Source organism: Mandrillus leucophaeus, unplaced genomic scaffold (assembly GCF_000951045.1).
Source record: "Mandrillus leucophaeus isolate KB7577 unplaced genomic scaffold, Mleu.le_1.0 Scaffold101, whole genome shotgun sequence".
NCBI classification, from domain to species: domain Eukaryota; kingdom Metazoa; phylum Chordata; class Mammalia; order Primates; family Cercopithecidae; genus Mandrillus; species Mandrillus leucophaeus.
In genome coordinates, this window is record NW_012098210.1 from 3806085 (window position 1) to 3824230 (window position 18146).

Here is an 18146-nt window from a genome sequence, read left to right on the forward strand (position 1 = left end):
TGAGACCCTCTCTCTGGTCACCACTCCCAAAATGTCTTCCACCTCCAGATGTGTTACTGTAATAACAGACTCAGAATTTCGCCCCCAAAGTCCAAAATGGGCGCACTCTCTTTTTGAGGTCTCTGAGACTTTACTTCCTCCTTCCACATCCTCGCAAGAGTCCTGCCCACATCTCTGGTTCTCTGGGAACGAGGACTGATTGTCCCTTTCCTGTAGCTTTCATTGATCAGTCTGCCAGGCACCTGACAATGATAACGCTCATGAACTTGTTGAATTGAATTTCTTATCAGTTGATTTCCTCCCCTAGGTGATGACTTTTAATTAATTACCATCGGCTTTCTGTACCTGAGGCTTCCGTATCCTTGGATTCAACCGAGGATTGAAAATAAAAAGCAATAAAAAATAACACAATAAAAATGTAAATATAGAAACAATACAGTATAACAACTATTACATAGCCTCTATATTGTATTTGATATTATAAGTCATCTAGAGATGATTTAAAGAATACAGGAAGATATGCATAGGTTATATCCAAACACTATACCACTTTATTTTTTTGAGACAGTCTCACTCTGTCATCCAGCCTGGGGTACAGTGGTACGATCATGGCTCACTGCAGCCTCGAGCTCCTGGGCTCAAGCAATCCTCCCACCTCAGCCTCCCAAGTAGCTGGGACCACAAGTGTGCACCACCATGTGTGCCTAAGCATTTTGAGAGACAGGGGGGTCTCACTATGTTGCCAAGGCTGGTCTCGAACTCCTGGGCTCAAGCGATTCTCCCGCCTTGGCCTTTCAAAGTGCTGAGATTACAGGGGTGAGCCGCCGTGCCTGACTTACTATGCCATTTTATATCAGGGATTTGAGTAGCCTCGGATTTTGGTATCTGAGGAAGTCCCAGAACCAATCCCCTATAGATTCTGAGGGACGACTCTTTTCTTGAGTAGCCCAAGAAGGAGGCACGTGGCGAGCAAAACTGTGTCCAGGAGAGCTTTTATTTGTACGGAACAGTTTTAAAAATACAGAATAAAATAGCTTTATCTCTACTATTATTCACAACATCTGGTCCAAATATTACATATTTTTAAAATACTTAAACGTTTAATGAAGCCATGTTAGAAAAACAATATGAAAATTCTTTTTAAAAACTCCATAAAAGAATTACACATCTCAAAAAACAACCCCACCCCAAATACCCTCGATATGCAAAATAAAAATAAAAAAAACAAAACCCCAGAAAGGTATACATAGCCAAAGTCAGTCACAAAAACTCAAGGAAAATATAGGCATCCCCACTGTTTTAAGAACAGTCAGAAATGTATTAAGGTGTCAAATGAAGACTGTTACTAACGAACAGAAAAGGGGAGTCATTTGAACTGTCAGTAAGATGGCAACATGGGGAAGGGTGTCCTAACTGCCTGGAAACACGCACAGCAATGCTAAGGACGTGGGAGGGTAGAGTGACGCTGAAACACAGTCAACACCAACCAGAAAGGATGGGAATGTCTGTGAGACTGCTGAAAAGAGACCCCCAACGCTGGCACAATCAGGTGGCCCTTCTTGCACTACTCAGGTTCTGACTGCAGGAGGGGCAGAGGGTGGTCGATGTCCTAGTCCCTGTGTCTAAAAAAGTAATGAGGGGACAGAGTACAACAGGCAGCACGTAAGTCCCTGGGCTCTCTTCTAAAGCCAAGGGGAGGCTCCCTGGAGAAGCGAGCTTTGTGAATGCTCAGGCCCGGAGCCGCACACGAACGCGGCGTGCAGCAGGTGTGGCTGGGCGTGCACAGCTGGCGTCCAGCGACAGCCATGCCAGGCCTGTGCCTGTAGCGAGTGTACACCCCATGCATGGCCACCCCCAGGATGCTACTTCTTCTCTGGCCAGATGGGTTCTGGAATGAGGCTTCTGCTGTCGCTCCATATTCACCTTCAATCTGGCCTGGCCGCTCCCATGGCATCCGTATTACTGAAGATGAGACTTGCCAACTTTAAGTTGCTAGTACCAGTATTTCAGCAGGGACATGAATGAAAGAAATAACAACTTAGCTCATGGTCATAAAACATACGTATGGGAAATAAAGTATACACACATACTAGAGATTCATCAATGGAGAAATTCTATCATCACATGACATTGTCATGAAAATTATATCATTCCCTCCCTGGAAAACTGTGACTATTATCCTGGGTAGAAATGTCATTTTGCTATATGGAAATACTGCAATATTCATGCATAAACCAAGTTGTCATCATGAAAGTCGGTATTCTACAGTATAAAGCAAAACCTGTGTGTGAATTTGTTACCATGAAAATGGGAAACCATCAGGACCTATGACGCTTCATTCTGGCTTGCCTTGATCAATCCCAAGAAACTAAAAGTTAGCATTTGAAATCCTCTTACAGATTCTGAAAGTAAATGTATCAGTGAATCTACATTTAACTCCCTAATGAGAATGAAAATTGCTTACAAAGACTAGAGTCACTTCCCATTATTCTGTGAAGCAGGGGTGGGGGTTCCCCATCCCCTACTGTGAATATGGCATCACCTCCTGTCCGTATTCACACTGTCTACGTTTCATGTTGGGATCACCCACACAAATGCTTTCTTTTAGGGACCAGGCAGGTGACCTGGGAAGGTGGTGAGGAGGTGGTCTCTGTGGAAACTGGAGACTAACTGGCCTGCAAGAACATTCACGTCCAAAATATTTTAGAACACTCTACAGGCAAAACAAAGTATGGGGTGGCGGCTCAAAGCCCCAGCAATGCAGGCCAATGATGTGAATGGGAAGTGTCATGACACAGACTGCAGATGGCCACCGTGTCCCCCGATATCTCCCCTTCAGGTGTGTGCTTAAACCCAAGAAGCAGATGAATACGTTCTTTTTCTTTCAATTACAAACTTTCATTCTGTAGCATATTTTCCAGCAGGAGAACCACTTCCTAAAATGGGGGGTGTGTGTGTGTGTGTGTGTGTGTCACATGTTCGAGTTTATTAGTCATTAGGGGACTCCAATCACTCAAGGCTGTGCACAAAGTACCAGATTCAGCAGGAGTATCCAGTCAGGCTGCCCTCTTTGCTCCCTACCTCCTATCCCCTTAACCCTCCTCGGACAGAATATCGGGTTGGCCCCAGTGGAATAAGAAGAACAGGAAACTCTCATTCCAACAGGAGTTGAAAGTGTAGGGCTTCCTTCCCCGTGTGAAGGCCCACAAAGGGCACCCCACACATTAGCGGAGTTGAAGCCTCCTGATAAAACCCGGCCCAAGGAGGGGCTTCAGAAGGGAGTGGGTTTCTGGATGGCTAGAGCACACACCTTGAGTGTTATACAGTGGAAGACGCCCAGTCAAGCCGAAGAGAAGGTGCCCCTGGATCACCAATGGCTTTCAGGCTTTTATTTGGATATTTGGTCTTTCTGCTCACCTGGAGAGCTAGAAGATTGCAAATCTCTGGGATGTTTAGCAGTTTACCCCATTTTTCAGAGCAGAGAAACTGGAGATGTTGAGCAAAATCCAAACAGAAGGAACTGAGAGCAACTCAGTGCAGGAGGGCTGCCAGCCTCAAGGGCGTCCCAAGGCAAGAGGGATGGAAACCATGAGCCAGTGTGCTTCTAATGTATGCATCGAAGACACATTTAAGAAAACGTACAAAATTAGATGTAATTTAGCATCTAAGTTCTTTACTTAATCTGCAGCAAGGTTTTGGCAAAATAATGCAGTGGCTCCAAGGTGTTCTTGCCAGAATAAACCTTGAAGCCCCAAACTTCCAAGGGGGCTACAGTGACATGGCAATGCCGCGAAGACAGCGCCGCAGCACTGGAGAGCTGAGCCAGCCTGCGGCCGAGGGGGACAGGAACGCACCGTGTGGACACCAGGCTGCCAAGAACCATGCTCTGCCGCTGGTGACAGGAGACAGGCACCCACGCAGCTGACCAAAGCTCGACCAGGCCAACGGCCACTGAAGATGCGGCCACCTCATGAAGCGGGGGCACTGCTTCATATCTCAGGCTTTTTCCTTCTCTGAAAAACTTCAAACCAAACCAACAGGAGTCATTTCTCAGGAAGGATTTAGTGTTATTAATTAGAACTCTCTTAAGTGAGATGGAGCCTGTTGGCTGCTTTTATCATCACCTTTGGCCACGACCCTCACCTGTAAAATCAAGATCTAATGGACGTGCAACATGGCAACCCACAGGAAGTCTCCTTAAGCCACGATTGCCAAAAGCGACTTTCAACAGAAGCCCTGGAAAGTGGGACCAGCTGGCCGACAGACCGTTCCACGTGGCGGCTCTGCATGTTACCTGCCCCAGCTTCCCTTCTTCACAAAACAAATTCACGTGTAACTTGACCCATGGTTTCTGGGCTCTGGTCCAGTAGTCAGTTTTGATAAATAGATTAGGCATTACAGTATTTACACTTTCATGGTATCAAGCAATACAAAACACAACCACAACAATGGTTACTGGCCTTCAAAAGCCGTTACAACAAGCTTCCCTGATGGCATCCACAGCTTTACAAATGCTGGTTCTTTTCTTGATGGAGGGAAGAGTGGGGTGGGGGACAAGGAATAGAGATGCAAGGAAAAAGGGTCACATGGAAAACACTGATTTCCAAAATCTGCTATAGTCAATAACATTAAATAGGAATAAAACCTTGTAATTATAGACGCGCGCGACAATAACATCCACATGACGGCAGAGCCAAGACGCCCATCAGCTTGTGTGACTGGTGCCTTGGGTGGCACTCTACACTCATCACACCGGCCAATAGTGATAAATGCCAGAGAGGGTGTCTCGGCCACTGGTGAAGTGAAAAGAGGCCAGTGTGCACATGCTGGCCTGGTCAGGGCCAGGGTGGCCAAGAGAAGGCGCAGCCGAGAATCAGATATTGGCTTCAGGGTCCTTTCCTTTTCCCTCCAATGCCCCAAACAGATGTTCATTCAACATCTGTGCAGGGCTTACCCACGGCCTGACCTGGGCACAGGGCAGCCACGCCACTGTTTTCAGGTCAGCAGCCTCCTCCTCCAGGAGATCAGCGACAACAGAATCATGCTGGGCCAGTCAGTCGTGACAGTGCGAGGATACTGGTGCCCCTTGGTCAGAGGAGGTCTCTGTGGGCACAGACGAGGGTCAAATGACAAGGAAGCAGGTCCAGGGGCTTCGGAGAGAGAGAGAGAAAGCCCTTGGACTGGACCCTGGAGGTGGCTTACAGGAAAGCCAGCCCCGGGCAGTGGAAGGGAACTGAAGCAAGGAATTGCTGCAGATTTTAAATGCCCACTCCCAAGGGAGGACTGGAACTTCAAATGTAGTGACCACGGCCAGCAATGGACACTCAAAGGGCAAGGGGTCAAGGGCTTAAATAAGGAGATAGGTGAGACACCGTATCAGGCACTATCACCCCCGCAGAAGAAAAGTGATTCGCAGTCTGTCTTAGCTCTGGGGCGCAGAATGTAAATGTAGATATACAAACATGTATTTTACTTCTTGTTACCCAGCAAGGAACTACAGATACATGCCTCACTGCGGCCGGGCCACAGGGCACAGCAAAGGCTATCCCGTGGCCTGGGAGTCTTCGTCTGAACTCCGGCTGTTGTCGCTCTTCCTGAGGCCTTTCCACGTGTAGCCCACGAAGGTTGGACTGATGGGTAAGTAGCTGAAGCATCTGTATTTTTTTATAATGTTCATGCCAAATGGCAAATTGTACGACTCCATGCCGTCCAGTGATTTGTTCCCTTTGCCCACGCCCTTCTTCCATTTCCGGATTCCTCTTTCCTCTGGAGTACCTGTCACATACATCAAAAGAGAAAACAAAGGAATGCTTCGTTTAGCAGCTCTACTGAGAATGAAACTGTCGTCACACACACACACACACACACACACACACACGGTCCTACAGATCAAACCTGCCCAGGTGACAGCAAAGAACACCTGCGGAGTTCAAGGTGCTCAGCTATCCAGTGCCCAAACCAGAAGTCTAAGAAGCACTAACCCCTCCATGTCCCTCATTCAAGCAATCACCTAATGGTCTTCCGACCTCCCTGTTCTTCTGTGTGACCCATATTCTCAATTATCACTGTTAGGGTCCAGCCCAGGCCATGTTATTGCTTTCCTGGTTCATTCTACTGGTCTCCCAACTGGTTACCTAGTCTTCCAGCTCAGCACCTCCTGCCCTAAGTCTGTTCAAAAACTACCTCTCTAGGCCAGGTGTGGTGGCTCACACCTGTAATCCAAGCACTTTGGGAGGCTGAGGTGAGAGGATCACATGAGGCCAGGAGTTTGGACCAGCCTAGCCAACATGGTGAAACCCCGTCCCTACTCAAAATACAAAAATTAGCTAGGCGTGGTGGTGCACGCCTGTAATCTTAACTACTCAGGAGGCTGAGACAGGAGAATCGCTTGAACCTGAGAGGCAGAGATGCAGTGAGCTGAGATCATGCCATTGCACTCTAGCCTGGACAATAGAGCAAGACTCTGTCTTAAAAACAAAACAAAACAAACAACAACAACAAAACACACACAAAAACTCTCTAAAATGTAAATCTGAGTAAAAAAAGAAAACCCTCTTTAAAATGCAAATCTGAGTTTGCAAAACAGGGTTAAGTCTCTATTGTATCACACAATGCCTTCATCAACCAGTCACTGCACACTCACCCCCCATCCAGACAGACCCACACTTCATGCTGCTTTGCTCCATTTTAGTGTGTCTGGTGCTGTGGGGGACACACAGGTCATGTATCTGTCGTGCTTCCATGGGGATGAATATCCACCAGCTGGACACTCCTGGCCACTCTGCACCCTGACAGATGGGTCAGGGAGAAAGCTCTGAGCACACAGGGCTCAGCAAGGAAGCTCATGATTTTTTTTTATATCTAAGCTCTGCTCTCTCATTAGTATTTCAGAAATAAAGCTGACTTTAATTTCCATCAGCCTGACTATTGCACCCCTCTCTCAATTCCCTCTGGCTTAGGAGAGAAAGAGGGTAGTCGTTATGGACTCTCTTAAATCCAGTGCCTTCCATCTATTCATGTGTGTGATTCCTTCCGCCTTGCTTTCCCCAGCAATCTCTTGATTGAGGTTATGTTTTGGAGATTTTTATTTTTATTTGTTGTTTCAAGGGGAAAATGTCAACAAAACCTTCAAGCCTAAGAATAAGTATCACCCTTCCTTGAAGGCAGGGAAATCTGCCAGTATGTCCATGGCAGCACTTTACAGTGGTCCACAGCAGCCACCTCCAAGGCAGGACCCACATAACATCCTCGTCTGTCACCCCAAGCTCAGCACAGATGTATCCATAAACAGGGATCATGGGTACTGGAGAGGCAGCTGCTTCCAGGCATCTCTTGTCAATGATCTTAGACCCCTGATCTCAGCCTTTGCCCCTGGTCTTCTACTGCCTTTTGGTTTTAGTTGGTTGGAAGCCCACCTTAGTAACAACTCATTTAAAGGACAGTCTCCCCAGGTAGAAGTGCTGTAGGCTGTGCCCACCTCTCTCAGATCAGACGAAAGCCACACTGCAGGGCCTCTGGCACAGGCTGTGCAGGGGGGCAGGAACCTGGCCTGTGCCCATCCCACTGCCATCTCACCACACGCAGCAAACTCACCTGCTGTCTCCCAAAAGTCCTTCAGGAGAAACAAAATTAATCAGTTTATTTAGCAAAAAACTGATCCATACACAGAGGCTGGGAGTGCCATCGCAACTGTTTTAGAAAACAGTTATAATTAGTGATGGCTTTGAACTCACTGACTCTTCCCTTTTTCCATTTCTATTTGGCAAAAAAGTAACATATACGTTTAAAAAAAAAAAAAGTGTGTTTGATATATACCACATACCTGGGATGGTGTTATCCAGGATAAAAGCCACACAGCCCCCTACAAACATAGCAGTTGTGAGAAGGACGTTCAAGACTTGATCGATTCCTGTTATCCCTAGAAAGAGAACATAGCCATAGAGGTCAGTGCCATGGCAGCGGTGAGCCTGCCCTTGACTTGGGAAGGGGCAATGGTATGGGAAGAACTCTGCCAATCAAAGCAGTACAGGAAAGTGTAAATTTCTTAGTTGTGCACGTGTAGATGAATTTTTGCTGGTAATGTTTTAAACTACGATGAACACTTTCAACAACAATCCAAAGGTATCTTCATAAGAAGAATTCCCAACAGTGGTGCGTAGAAGGTGAATCTAAGAGTGGCGTTCACCCTACAACGAACTGTGAAGCCACAGGGGTGTAGTCGGTGGATTAAAAAAATTCAAAATGAAAAGAAAATGGTAGTCATAAGGCTGAGAAAAAAATTACAAAGTGAATAATAAGACGACAAAAATATTTCTGGTACATACAATCATACAAGACTTTTCAGTATCCTGGGTTACCAGTTAGTGCTCAGCTGCTTTTAATCAGGAGCAACTGGATTTATAAAGATGTCCTCCCATGAATATGATTTTTTTTCCTTTTTTTTTTTTTGAGATGGAGTCTCGCTCTGTCGCCCAGGCTGGAGTGCAGTGGCGCCGTCTCGGCTCACTGCAAGCTCCACCTCCCGGGTTCACGCCATTCTCCTGCCTCAGCCTCCCCAGTAGCTGCAACTACAGGCGCCTGCCACCATGCCCGGCTAATTTTTTTTGTATTTTTAGTAGAGACGGGGTTTCACCATGTTAGCCATGACGGTCTCGATCTCCTGACCTCGTGATCTGCCCGCCTCGGCCTCCCAAAGTGCTGGGATTACAGGCGTGAGCCACCGTGCCTGGCCCCGAGTATGACATATTAAATGTAAAAAGCAGCAAGAATCTCATTTATCCACACAGTTTCCATACTGAAGACAGAATGATCCTCAACAGAAAATCATAGGCACTGGTGAGGATGTGGAGAAACAGGAACCCTCCTACATGGCTAATGGGAGAGTAAAATGGTGCGGCCACCATGAAAATGTTTGGCGGTTCCTCAAAAGGTTAAAAATAGAATTACCATATGACCCAACAATTATTCCACTCTTAGGTATATACCCAGGAAAAATGAAAACAAATACTCAAATATGGCCCACATTGATTATTTGTGAATTACGTGTTTGTGAAATTGCCTATACACTAAAATTTATTTGTAAACCCAAAATGAATACCCTTGGTGCCTTCATGGGTATACAGAGCCGTGAAAAATCTGAGCCACACCACACACATTCCTGGCTGACGTCAAACAAGGCGACGCTCTGCCTTGTTCTGGTCTCATCCCGTAAACAAGAGTCCTTTTTGCGGACTATGTAGTGCCATGTCTGTCATACCGTGTGCTTTCCATTGGTGATCTCACTGTTTAAAATGTCCACCAAGTGGTGTGAAGTGCTCCCTGATGTTCCTATACATTAGGTGGCTGTGGTGTATGTTACAGAAGATCCATCCAGACAGGAGCTGTGGCATTGCTGGCTGTGTTTCCCCAGCAATGGTTCAACATTTGCTAATACTGCCTGTGGCAACTCTACGGAACATAACTTCATGAATAATGAGAACTGACTGTACTTGCACATCAATATTCACAATAGCCAAAGACCAGAAACAACCCAAATGTCCATCAGTGGGTGAATGGATAAACAAATTATGGTATATACACACGGTAGAATATTATCTAGTCATAAAAAAGGAATGAGGCCATGCACAGTGGCTCACGCCTGTAATCCCAACACTTTGGGAGGCCGAGGCAGGTGGATCACTTGAGGTCAGGAGCTCGAGACTAGCCTGGCCAACATGGTGAAACCCCATCTATACTAAAAATACAAAAATTGGCTGGGTGTGGTGGTGGGTGCCTATTATCCCAGCTGCTTGGGAGGCTGAGGCATGAGAATCACTTGAACCCAGGAGGTGGAGGTTGCAGTGAGCTGAGATCACGCCCAGGCCTGCACTCCAGCCTGAGCAACAAAGTGAGACTCCATCTCAAAAAAAGGAATGAAGTACTGCTACATGCTACATGGATGAATCTTGAAAACATGCTAAGTGAAGGAAGCCAGACATAAAAAGCCACATATTATGACTATACCTAGAATAGACTGTGAATCCGTAGAAAGAGAAAGCATACTGGTGGCTGCCAGGGGATGGGAGCAGGGGGTGACAGGGATTTACTGCTTAATGAGCTCGAGGTTTTATTTTGGGGTGATGAAGTGTTTTGGAAACTGGACAGAGGTGATGGCTGCACAACACTGTACTAGATGCCACCGAACTGCTTGAAGTGGTTAATTTTGTTATGTGAATTTCACCCACAAAAAATATCTGTATAAACAAACGCTCCTCAATTCTGCGCTGGCTAAGATATTACCAGTAGCAATGGCTGTGTCTTGAGATGGTTCCTCCTTTCTACATTCTTCACGACATTGCAGTATTAAAACAAAAGGAGGAGTTAAAAAGGTTAATCTTGAATGCACAAGCCACGTGATTTTGCTCTGAGGATTTAATAGGATGGATATAAAACTGTAGAATAATGTGTTCAAAGTCTATGAAGTTGAGTTTCAAAAAAAATATCTTAATGGAGCATTAGTCTATTAAGATAGACTAATGAAATCAAAAGGATTTAGAGAGAGGCATTCTCTCAAAGGAGAGGGTCCCAGTGAAAAAGAGACCTCAGAATCCACGACTGTCACGTGTACACGCCAGTGGGAAGCTCACAGGGCTTCCAGGTAACTGCTGAAAAGTGAGATTCAAGAGAGATCCACAGACGCGTCTGCACCACAGTTCCTGGAGGCCCAAAGTCCTCTCCAATGGGCAAAGAGCCGCGTGTGGACTGGTGGCTGTGGTTCCAGCTCCCACTCCAAGATGTAAAGCCCATTTCCTTACCTGTGACCAGAGGGTTCTGTCTTAGGTAACTTGGAAGGACGAGCCCAAAGAAGATCGAAAATCCAAGCACAAAGAGGTTCCGGGAAGAATTTAAATCAATGAACTGCAGGTTAGAGAGGCCAACAGCTGTGATCATTCCTGGAGGAAAAACAAACCAGACCACAAGCTCTAGCACCACTGCAGCGCGGATAGCCCACTGCTCAGGGCAGGTGAGGGCAGGCTCCCTGGCGCCCCTTCTCTGTCCAGCAAAAACCAATGAGACCAGTGCAGGGACAGCAAGGGGGATGTGTGGGGTCAGACTGTGGCCACCCCAGGCTCTGAGCAAAATGACCCTCAGCTTAAGCACTATTTAGGCTTATATAGGAGCATAAACACCACATGGCATTTTGTTTGCCAAATAGAAAACTAAGGACATTGGTTCCCTCTCTATACATACATTATGATTAAACAAGGAGACCTACCCAGATATCTGGTGCATGTCTCTGGTTATTACAGCGAAATGGCGCAGAGATCAAATCCAGAGTCCCACTGTAAAAATTGTCAGTTTTAAGTGGCCCATTCAGAGGGATGGTATTTGAGTTAAATTGGCCAGAAATACTAAAGAGATTAAATTTAATCTAAATGTTCGTAGCACAATTACATCTTACTGTTGGTTCCATCTTTAATGTAACTTCAACTCAGAGAGTGATAACAATTTTCATTTTTTGAAGGCATATCCTTTGTATTTTAAAACAGAAATTTATCATTACCTTCTTACTGAAGGGAGTCAGCAAAAACACCACGATCCCTATTAAAAATTTGGAAAAGTAAAGCAAAAAGCCAGAGAGGGGAGTCTTACCAAAGAGCGTGCAGAACAGGGCTCCCAGCACAGGATCTGGAAGGGACGCAAAGAGGGCACTGAACTTCCCGATCATGCCCAGGGCGAGCATGAGGGCTGCTCCACACTGTATCACGCGGCGGCTGCCGACCTGCAGGACACACGGGAGACCGGGAAACAGGGACTGATCTCCATGCAAAATCACCAGGAGTTACTAAGAACACAGACCGGAGATACCCATGGCCTGGCTCGCTACCTTCCCCTCCTCCTCAGCCCACTCTTCTCACCTCCACTATGGGGACCCTGAGGGTCGCCCTCTGCATCTCCACGCCTTGGTGACACTCCCTGCACTCAAGCCCCCGGGCTCTACTGCCCTGGCACAGTCATGGGTTGGGATGGCCCTCTGTGTCTCAAATGCAAAGGCCACAGTTTTCCCTGCCTATCCCCTGGGTTCCCGGCACCACACGTCACCAAGGCGACTTTCCCTGCTTCAGCCTCAATGCCAACTTCCCCACACCAGAAATCAGACCAAACCCCCAGACATGTCTGGAACCTCCTCTCCTCATGGCGCCCTTCCTGTGAGAGGCGGAAAAGAGAAGGGGCTACAGGTGAGGACATCTGGAGCCTGACTGCGGGCTCTTCTCCCAGCCCGCGTTTAACTGTATGGTCGGGCAGACCCATATCCTCTAGAGTCCCAGGATCTTCATCTCAGTCATGCACAAGCCTCGTGGTTTTGTTTTGAGGATTAAACAGGACCTTCATAAAACTGCCCGAATGGTAGCTGGCACGCAATGAGCCACCTGAGAGCCGCCCACATGGCCCTGCTGCCTCTGGCCTTTCCTGCACCCACTCCATGCTGCCACGGGGTGACCTTTCTAACACATGGAATTGGGGAGGTTGGTCCCCTGCTTGCATCCTCTGGTACTCATGAAATAAAGCCCACTTCTGAGGCTCTTTCCAAGCAAGCCAGGCAGGCCTTGGCCTGTCTACCTGGACACCCTTCCCTGTGGCCCCCTCCTAGCCAGATCCCAGACGCATCCTTTTAAACATCACCCAAATTCTCCTCTGAAAAGCATCCTGACTCCAGGACTATTCTCCCATTACAGGCTCCCACAGCACCATGTAGAGCGTATCTGCTACTCCTGATCTCTGCCTCCCAGCAGCTTCTGTCTAGCCTGCTGTCACCTGGACAGTGGGAGGTGGCGCTGGCATCGGGCTCAAGAATCCTGCACTGTGGGCCCCTACTCTGTGCTGCCTCTTCCAGGAAAACATCCTGAGAATGTAAAACTGGGTAAAGCAGGTTCTAGAGAGTTTGGGGGAGTGTCCACAAGGATTTATGTATGACCCCAGTGAGGAGAAGGGGGTTGCTTATATTTTAATTAAATAAAATAAGATGAAATTTTAAATGCAATTCCTCACACACACTGGCCACATCTAAAGTGCCCACCAGGCACACGTGGCTGGTGCAGCTGTGTGTGACATGGTGACCACTGCACAGAACTCTCAAAGGACCAGGGTCAGCCAGTGAAGCTGATCAGAGCCTGATCTGAGGCTGTGCACATGACAGACAGCCACCCAGCTGGACTCAGTCACTGTCCCATTATCCCTAGCGTGTGCCTCCCCAGACCGCAGAAGGCAGGGAAGCAATGGAAAAGATCACTCAAACTGACAAATCAAGCAAAAGTGACTCGTGCTTGCCTGTTACTATGTAATAAGGAAGGCTTTCATTTACTAACGGCCCCATCTTCAGCAAACATTTTTGAGGAACTATGTAATTATTTGATCAAGCTTGTGACTTGTTAGACTGGGGCAGGTGAATGCAAAGATGAGTAAGTCACAAGCTTGATCAAATAATCTCACTGCTGTGCTGTTCCTGCTGTTGGGGGAGCCCAGCAGCAGGGAAGAGAACATCTGAAGAGTAGGGGAGGGTTGTTGGAGATGGTCCTGAGGGGTGAGTAAGAGTTCGCTAGTGGAAGAGCATCCAGGCAGAGGAAAGAGCCTATGCAAAGACTCCCAGCAGGGCCAGGCAGGCCTGTTAGGTATGAGGGGCCAAACCGGCCCCAGGGATACCTGAAACTAAATCTGACATGAAAGTGACATCTGGAAGACTGATCTGCCTTTGATGCTGTCAAAAATATATGCAGCAACTAAGCCATTCTTCTGTTTAGTGAATACTGACCAAGTACCTATTATGTTTTATTCTAACTACCAGAGATAGAGCCCTAAAATCCCAGCCCTCCCGGTGCTTCCCCAGGACCTTTGTGTCCCCTCTCACAGGGTCCATTCCCTGGAATCTCCTTGGCACGTCCCTCCTGAACTGTGGCTCTGCCTCTAGGACATTGGAAAAATAGATCCTGGGTTTCTGGTCTTCAGCGGTGGTGCAAAATGCAGCAAGGAGAAATGACCTTCCTCTGGACACCACCAAAGAGATGACAGTCAGCGAGATACTACTTGCTCTGTTCCTAGAAATAAACTAAGGGCTAAATAGCGATAATGAAAATTAATGATAATGATGGACTTTGCTGGTCCAGGTAGGGAGGCCCTCAGGTACCATCATTCCTTCATGCAATATAGATATTTATGAAGCACCCACTCTGCCAGACTACTGTTCTAGGCACTTGGGATACATCAGCTCATTAAAAAGTGCTGGCAAGGTAACTTGTCAGAGTAAGCTAGCACCCTTCAAATTTTAATAAAAAGAATGATTTCCCAAACTACCTTGGTGGTCACATTATATGATGATGTGTTTTAAAGGGGTGCAGAAAGAGGAGGCTTGTTAAACCATCTTCCCCTAAGAGTGTCTTCATCTACAACAATTTTACTCCCACAGTTGTCCCTAGGGATCCTTGAATTAGTTCCAGGACTGCCACTCTCCCCGCCTCAGATACCTACAACCACAGATGCTCAACTCCCTGATATAAAATGGTGTAGTATTTGCATGTAGTCTACATACATCCTCCCATATACTTTATTTTTTCATTTTTTATTTTTTTGAGTCAGAGTTTCACTCTGTCACCCAGGGTGGAGTGCAATGGCACAATCTCGGCTCACTGCAACCTCTGTCTCCTGGGTTCAAGTGATTCTCCTGCCTCAGCTTCCCAAGTGGCTGGGCTTACAGGCACCAGGCACCATGCCTGGCTAATTTTTGTGTTTTTAGTGGAGACAGGGGTTCTGTATGTTGGCAGGCTGGTCTCGAACTCCTGACCTCAGGTGATCTGCCCACCTTGGTCTCCCAAAGTGCTGGGATTACAGGTGTGAGCCACCGTGCCCAGCCAACATCCTCCCATATACTTTAAATCATCTCGACATTACTCACAATCCTTAATACAATGTAATTGTTCTGTAAATCGTTGTCAGACTGCATTGTTCAGAGAATAATGACAACAAAAAGTCTGTACATGCTCATGCAGAACAGTACAGAAACAAACAATATTAGTTCAGAAGCAATATTTTTGACTTGAAGTTGGTAGAACCCACAGATACAGAGGGTTGGCTATCTTATTTGGGATTAGTTATACGCCTGCAAGCTCACGGCAGCAAACTGGCTAAAGAGTGGCATGGCTTAGGCCCCATTCTGTGCCCATGAGATCATTCCCTCATCTCCCTGTGCTCAGCACTGGCTTCTCACCATGGGCAGCAATAGGACTCCCAGGATGACGCTGGAGGAAGTGCCCCTTAGACAGCCTTTCCTCGCATCCCCCATACCAGGAGCAACAGGCAGATGGGGCCACTGACACACCTGAGGCTGAGCTCTGGCAGGGTCCTGCCAACTTGGGGAAACCAACAAACAAACCAGGCATGTGCGTGCATGCCCGGCCGCTCCCTGTCACCTGGATTTGCAATCAAGATTAATCAAACTTAGTATCTGATTCTCTTTATCTGATTATAGAATCTTACATGGCAAGGGAGAGTTCTTTCGAAATCCACTCCCTCCTCCCAGTTTGACAGAGGTCAACCAGTTCTAGAAGGTTTCTGGGCTCACCCCAAGTCCTCGGTGAGGGAGACCTGCGAGACGGAGGCCATCGAGGACAGTGAACCAATTTTCATGGTCTTAGTTTCACAACCTACAATGGCCAATGGTGGGTCATCTCTTAATTTAAAACTAGTGACACCTCCCAGTTGAGATCCCATTTCTCCTTTTGCCCAGCCCCCCATGGTCTATCCTCATCACTGCAGTCAAAGCCATCCTTAAAAAAAAAAAAAAAATCATCAGACCAAGCTGCTCCCTGCAGCACCCCCTTCCACTTAGGCAGTCTGTGACTGCCTACCTACCTGCCTGCCTGTGTAACCTGGTCCTCAATTACCTGGCAGACCCCACCTGCTCTGACTCCCTGACCCGCACTGGCCTCCTTGCTGACCTTCTACTCCCAGGATAGGGCTCTGCCCTGGCCACACCCCGGCCTGGAAGGCTCTTCCCCAGGTTATCTGCAGGCTCCCTCCCTCCACTCTTCAGGTCTGTGTTCAGGTCACCTGATCACCCTATTTAACTCCTAATCCCCCTCTCCCCAAGCTTCCTGTCCCATGTTTCCCCCGGTGCTTGTCACTGGCTGACATACTGCATCATTTATGGACTTAGTATGCTGACTGTTGGTTGTCTGTCTTCCCTTGCTAGAATGTAAACTCCACTTTTTAATTCACTGATGTATCCCAAGTGCCTCGAACAGTGGCCTGGCAGAGTTGGTGCTTTATAAATATCTACACTGCGTGATGGAGTGACAGCACGGAGTGCCTCCCTACCTGGACCAGCAGGAGAGGAGAGACTTCCAAACAGGCATTATAAACACTTAAAAAAAAAAAAGGAGATGGAGAGAAATAATTTTTTAGAATCAGAGGCCCACTCATTTGGAACTTGCAGTGGCCAGACCGATGAATGAAATGGATGAATGTTTAGAAGCCCAATCATTTAATTAGAAAAATCTGTGTACCTTTGTAATTCCCAAAACTCCAATGTTGGGACTGGATGAAGTAGAGCCATTCCCAGTACCAAATATGCCATCAAGAACACAGGAGAGGCCTTCCACGAAAATTCCCCTAAAATGTAAAGAAATGGAGGAAAGAAAAACATTCATTCAATGGGATAATGCATTCATTCTGAAACAGCCTCTAAACATCTGCAATCCAAAAATGTGGTCCAGAGCCTGCAGCTTCCACATCTCCTGGGAGGGGGATTAAAAATACAATCTCAGACCCCACCCCAGACCTGCTGAAGCAGAAAAGAATCTCCATTTTTTTTTTTTTTTAAGAGTATCTCTGTCACCTAGGCTGGAATGCAGTGACGCAACCTCGGCTCACTACAATCTCCACCTCCTGGGTTCAAGAGATTCTCCTGCCTCCCAAGTAGCTGGGATTACAGGTTTGCACCACCACGCCTGGCTAATTTTTGTATTTTTAGTAGAGACGGGGTTTCACCATGTTGGCCAGGCTGGTCTGGAATTCCTGACCTCAGGGTGATCCGCCTGCCTCAGCCTCCCAAAGTGTTGGGATTACAGGCGTGAGCCACCGCGCCCGGCCAGAATCTGCATTTTAATAGAACCCCCAAAGCTCATTCCATTTTGAGAAGTATCCCTCTAAATCACACGTTAGATTCGAGTGTTTTTAAAATCACTGCAAATGAAAGCAAAGGATTTTAGCCAGAAAATAAAGCCATCAAGACAAACATGGGCCGTCTATGGAAATAAAACATTGATGTGATCCTTTACTGTTAAAATCCAGTCTCATCAGGAAGGAAATGTTTTATAATTTCACAAGTACTGACACTTTTAAACATATTGATACACAGGTATTTAATCATATGCAGCAGCTCCACTAGAGAAAGATGTGGACATTTGGACTGAAAACCCTCTAACGGAGCCAAGGCCCAGTCCATTGATCTCATCACACACAGTCCCTTCTGGGGTGGCAGAGCTGGCTGGAGAACAGAAGAGGATTTGGGCTGTTTTCTTTTCTCTGCAGACTCCTCAGGGGCAATTATCTAACAACTTCCAAAAGCTAAAGACCAAATGTTTTGAGATCATAAACCCCATAGTTCATAAACCCTAGATCCCCCAGATTTCATTCATTTCTGCTATCCCTGTCCCTATTTATATAAACTGTAACCAAGCATGGATTACACAGTGCTTACCCTTGGGGACAGTTGGAATGTATCTAATTGACAGACTTGGAGCAGTTACTACTGCCTGCTGCTAAGGTTTCCACTACAGGGGAGAGAAAATGATATCCTTTTGCTTTCTGTCTGTCTGATTGTGGCAGCCAAGATTGGGTGGGGAAACACAGGGGAAAAAAACAGGTAATTTTTGCAACATAGAAATAGCGCTGTATAGCCAAGTATGGTGGTGCACACCTGAAGTCTCAGCTACTCAGGGTGCTGAGGGGGGAGGATTGCTTGAGCCCAGGAGTTCGAGCATGTGGTGCATTATGACTGTGCCTGTGAACAGCCACTGCACTGCAGCCTGGGCAACAGAGTGAGACCCTGGGTCTTTTTTAATTAAAAACAAAAAGAAACAAAAAAAAAAACCTGTAAACAGTGAAGAGCTTGT

The 18146-nt window shown here is 46.9% G+C and overlaps 1 protein-coding gene across 2 annotated transcripts in view; it reads right to left on the reverse strand.

Annotated features, from left to right (window-relative positions):
• Positions 1 to 1532: 1532 nt before the first annotated feature.
• Positions 1533 to 18146, reverse strand: part of SLC23A2 (solute carrier family 23 (ascorbic acid transporter), member 2) — a 127104-nt gene continuing 110490 nt past the window's right edge. For both annotated transcript variants that reach the window (XM_011975287.1, XM_011975277.1), the window contains 5 exons: positions 16536 to 16641; positions 11632 to 11761; positions 10794 to 10931; positions 7823 to 7918; positions 1533 to 5775 (listed from right to left, as the gene is read on the reverse strand). In XM_011975287.1, the coding sequence (XP_011830677.1) occupies positions 5543 to 5775; positions 7823 to 7918; positions 10794 to 10931; positions 11632 to 11761; positions 16536 to 16641 (703 nt within the window). In that variant the 3' untranslated portion in view covers positions 1533 to 5542. The remainder of the gene's footprint in view (positions 5776 to 7822; positions 7919 to 10793; positions 10932 to 11631; positions 11762 to 16535; positions 16642 to 18146) is intronic.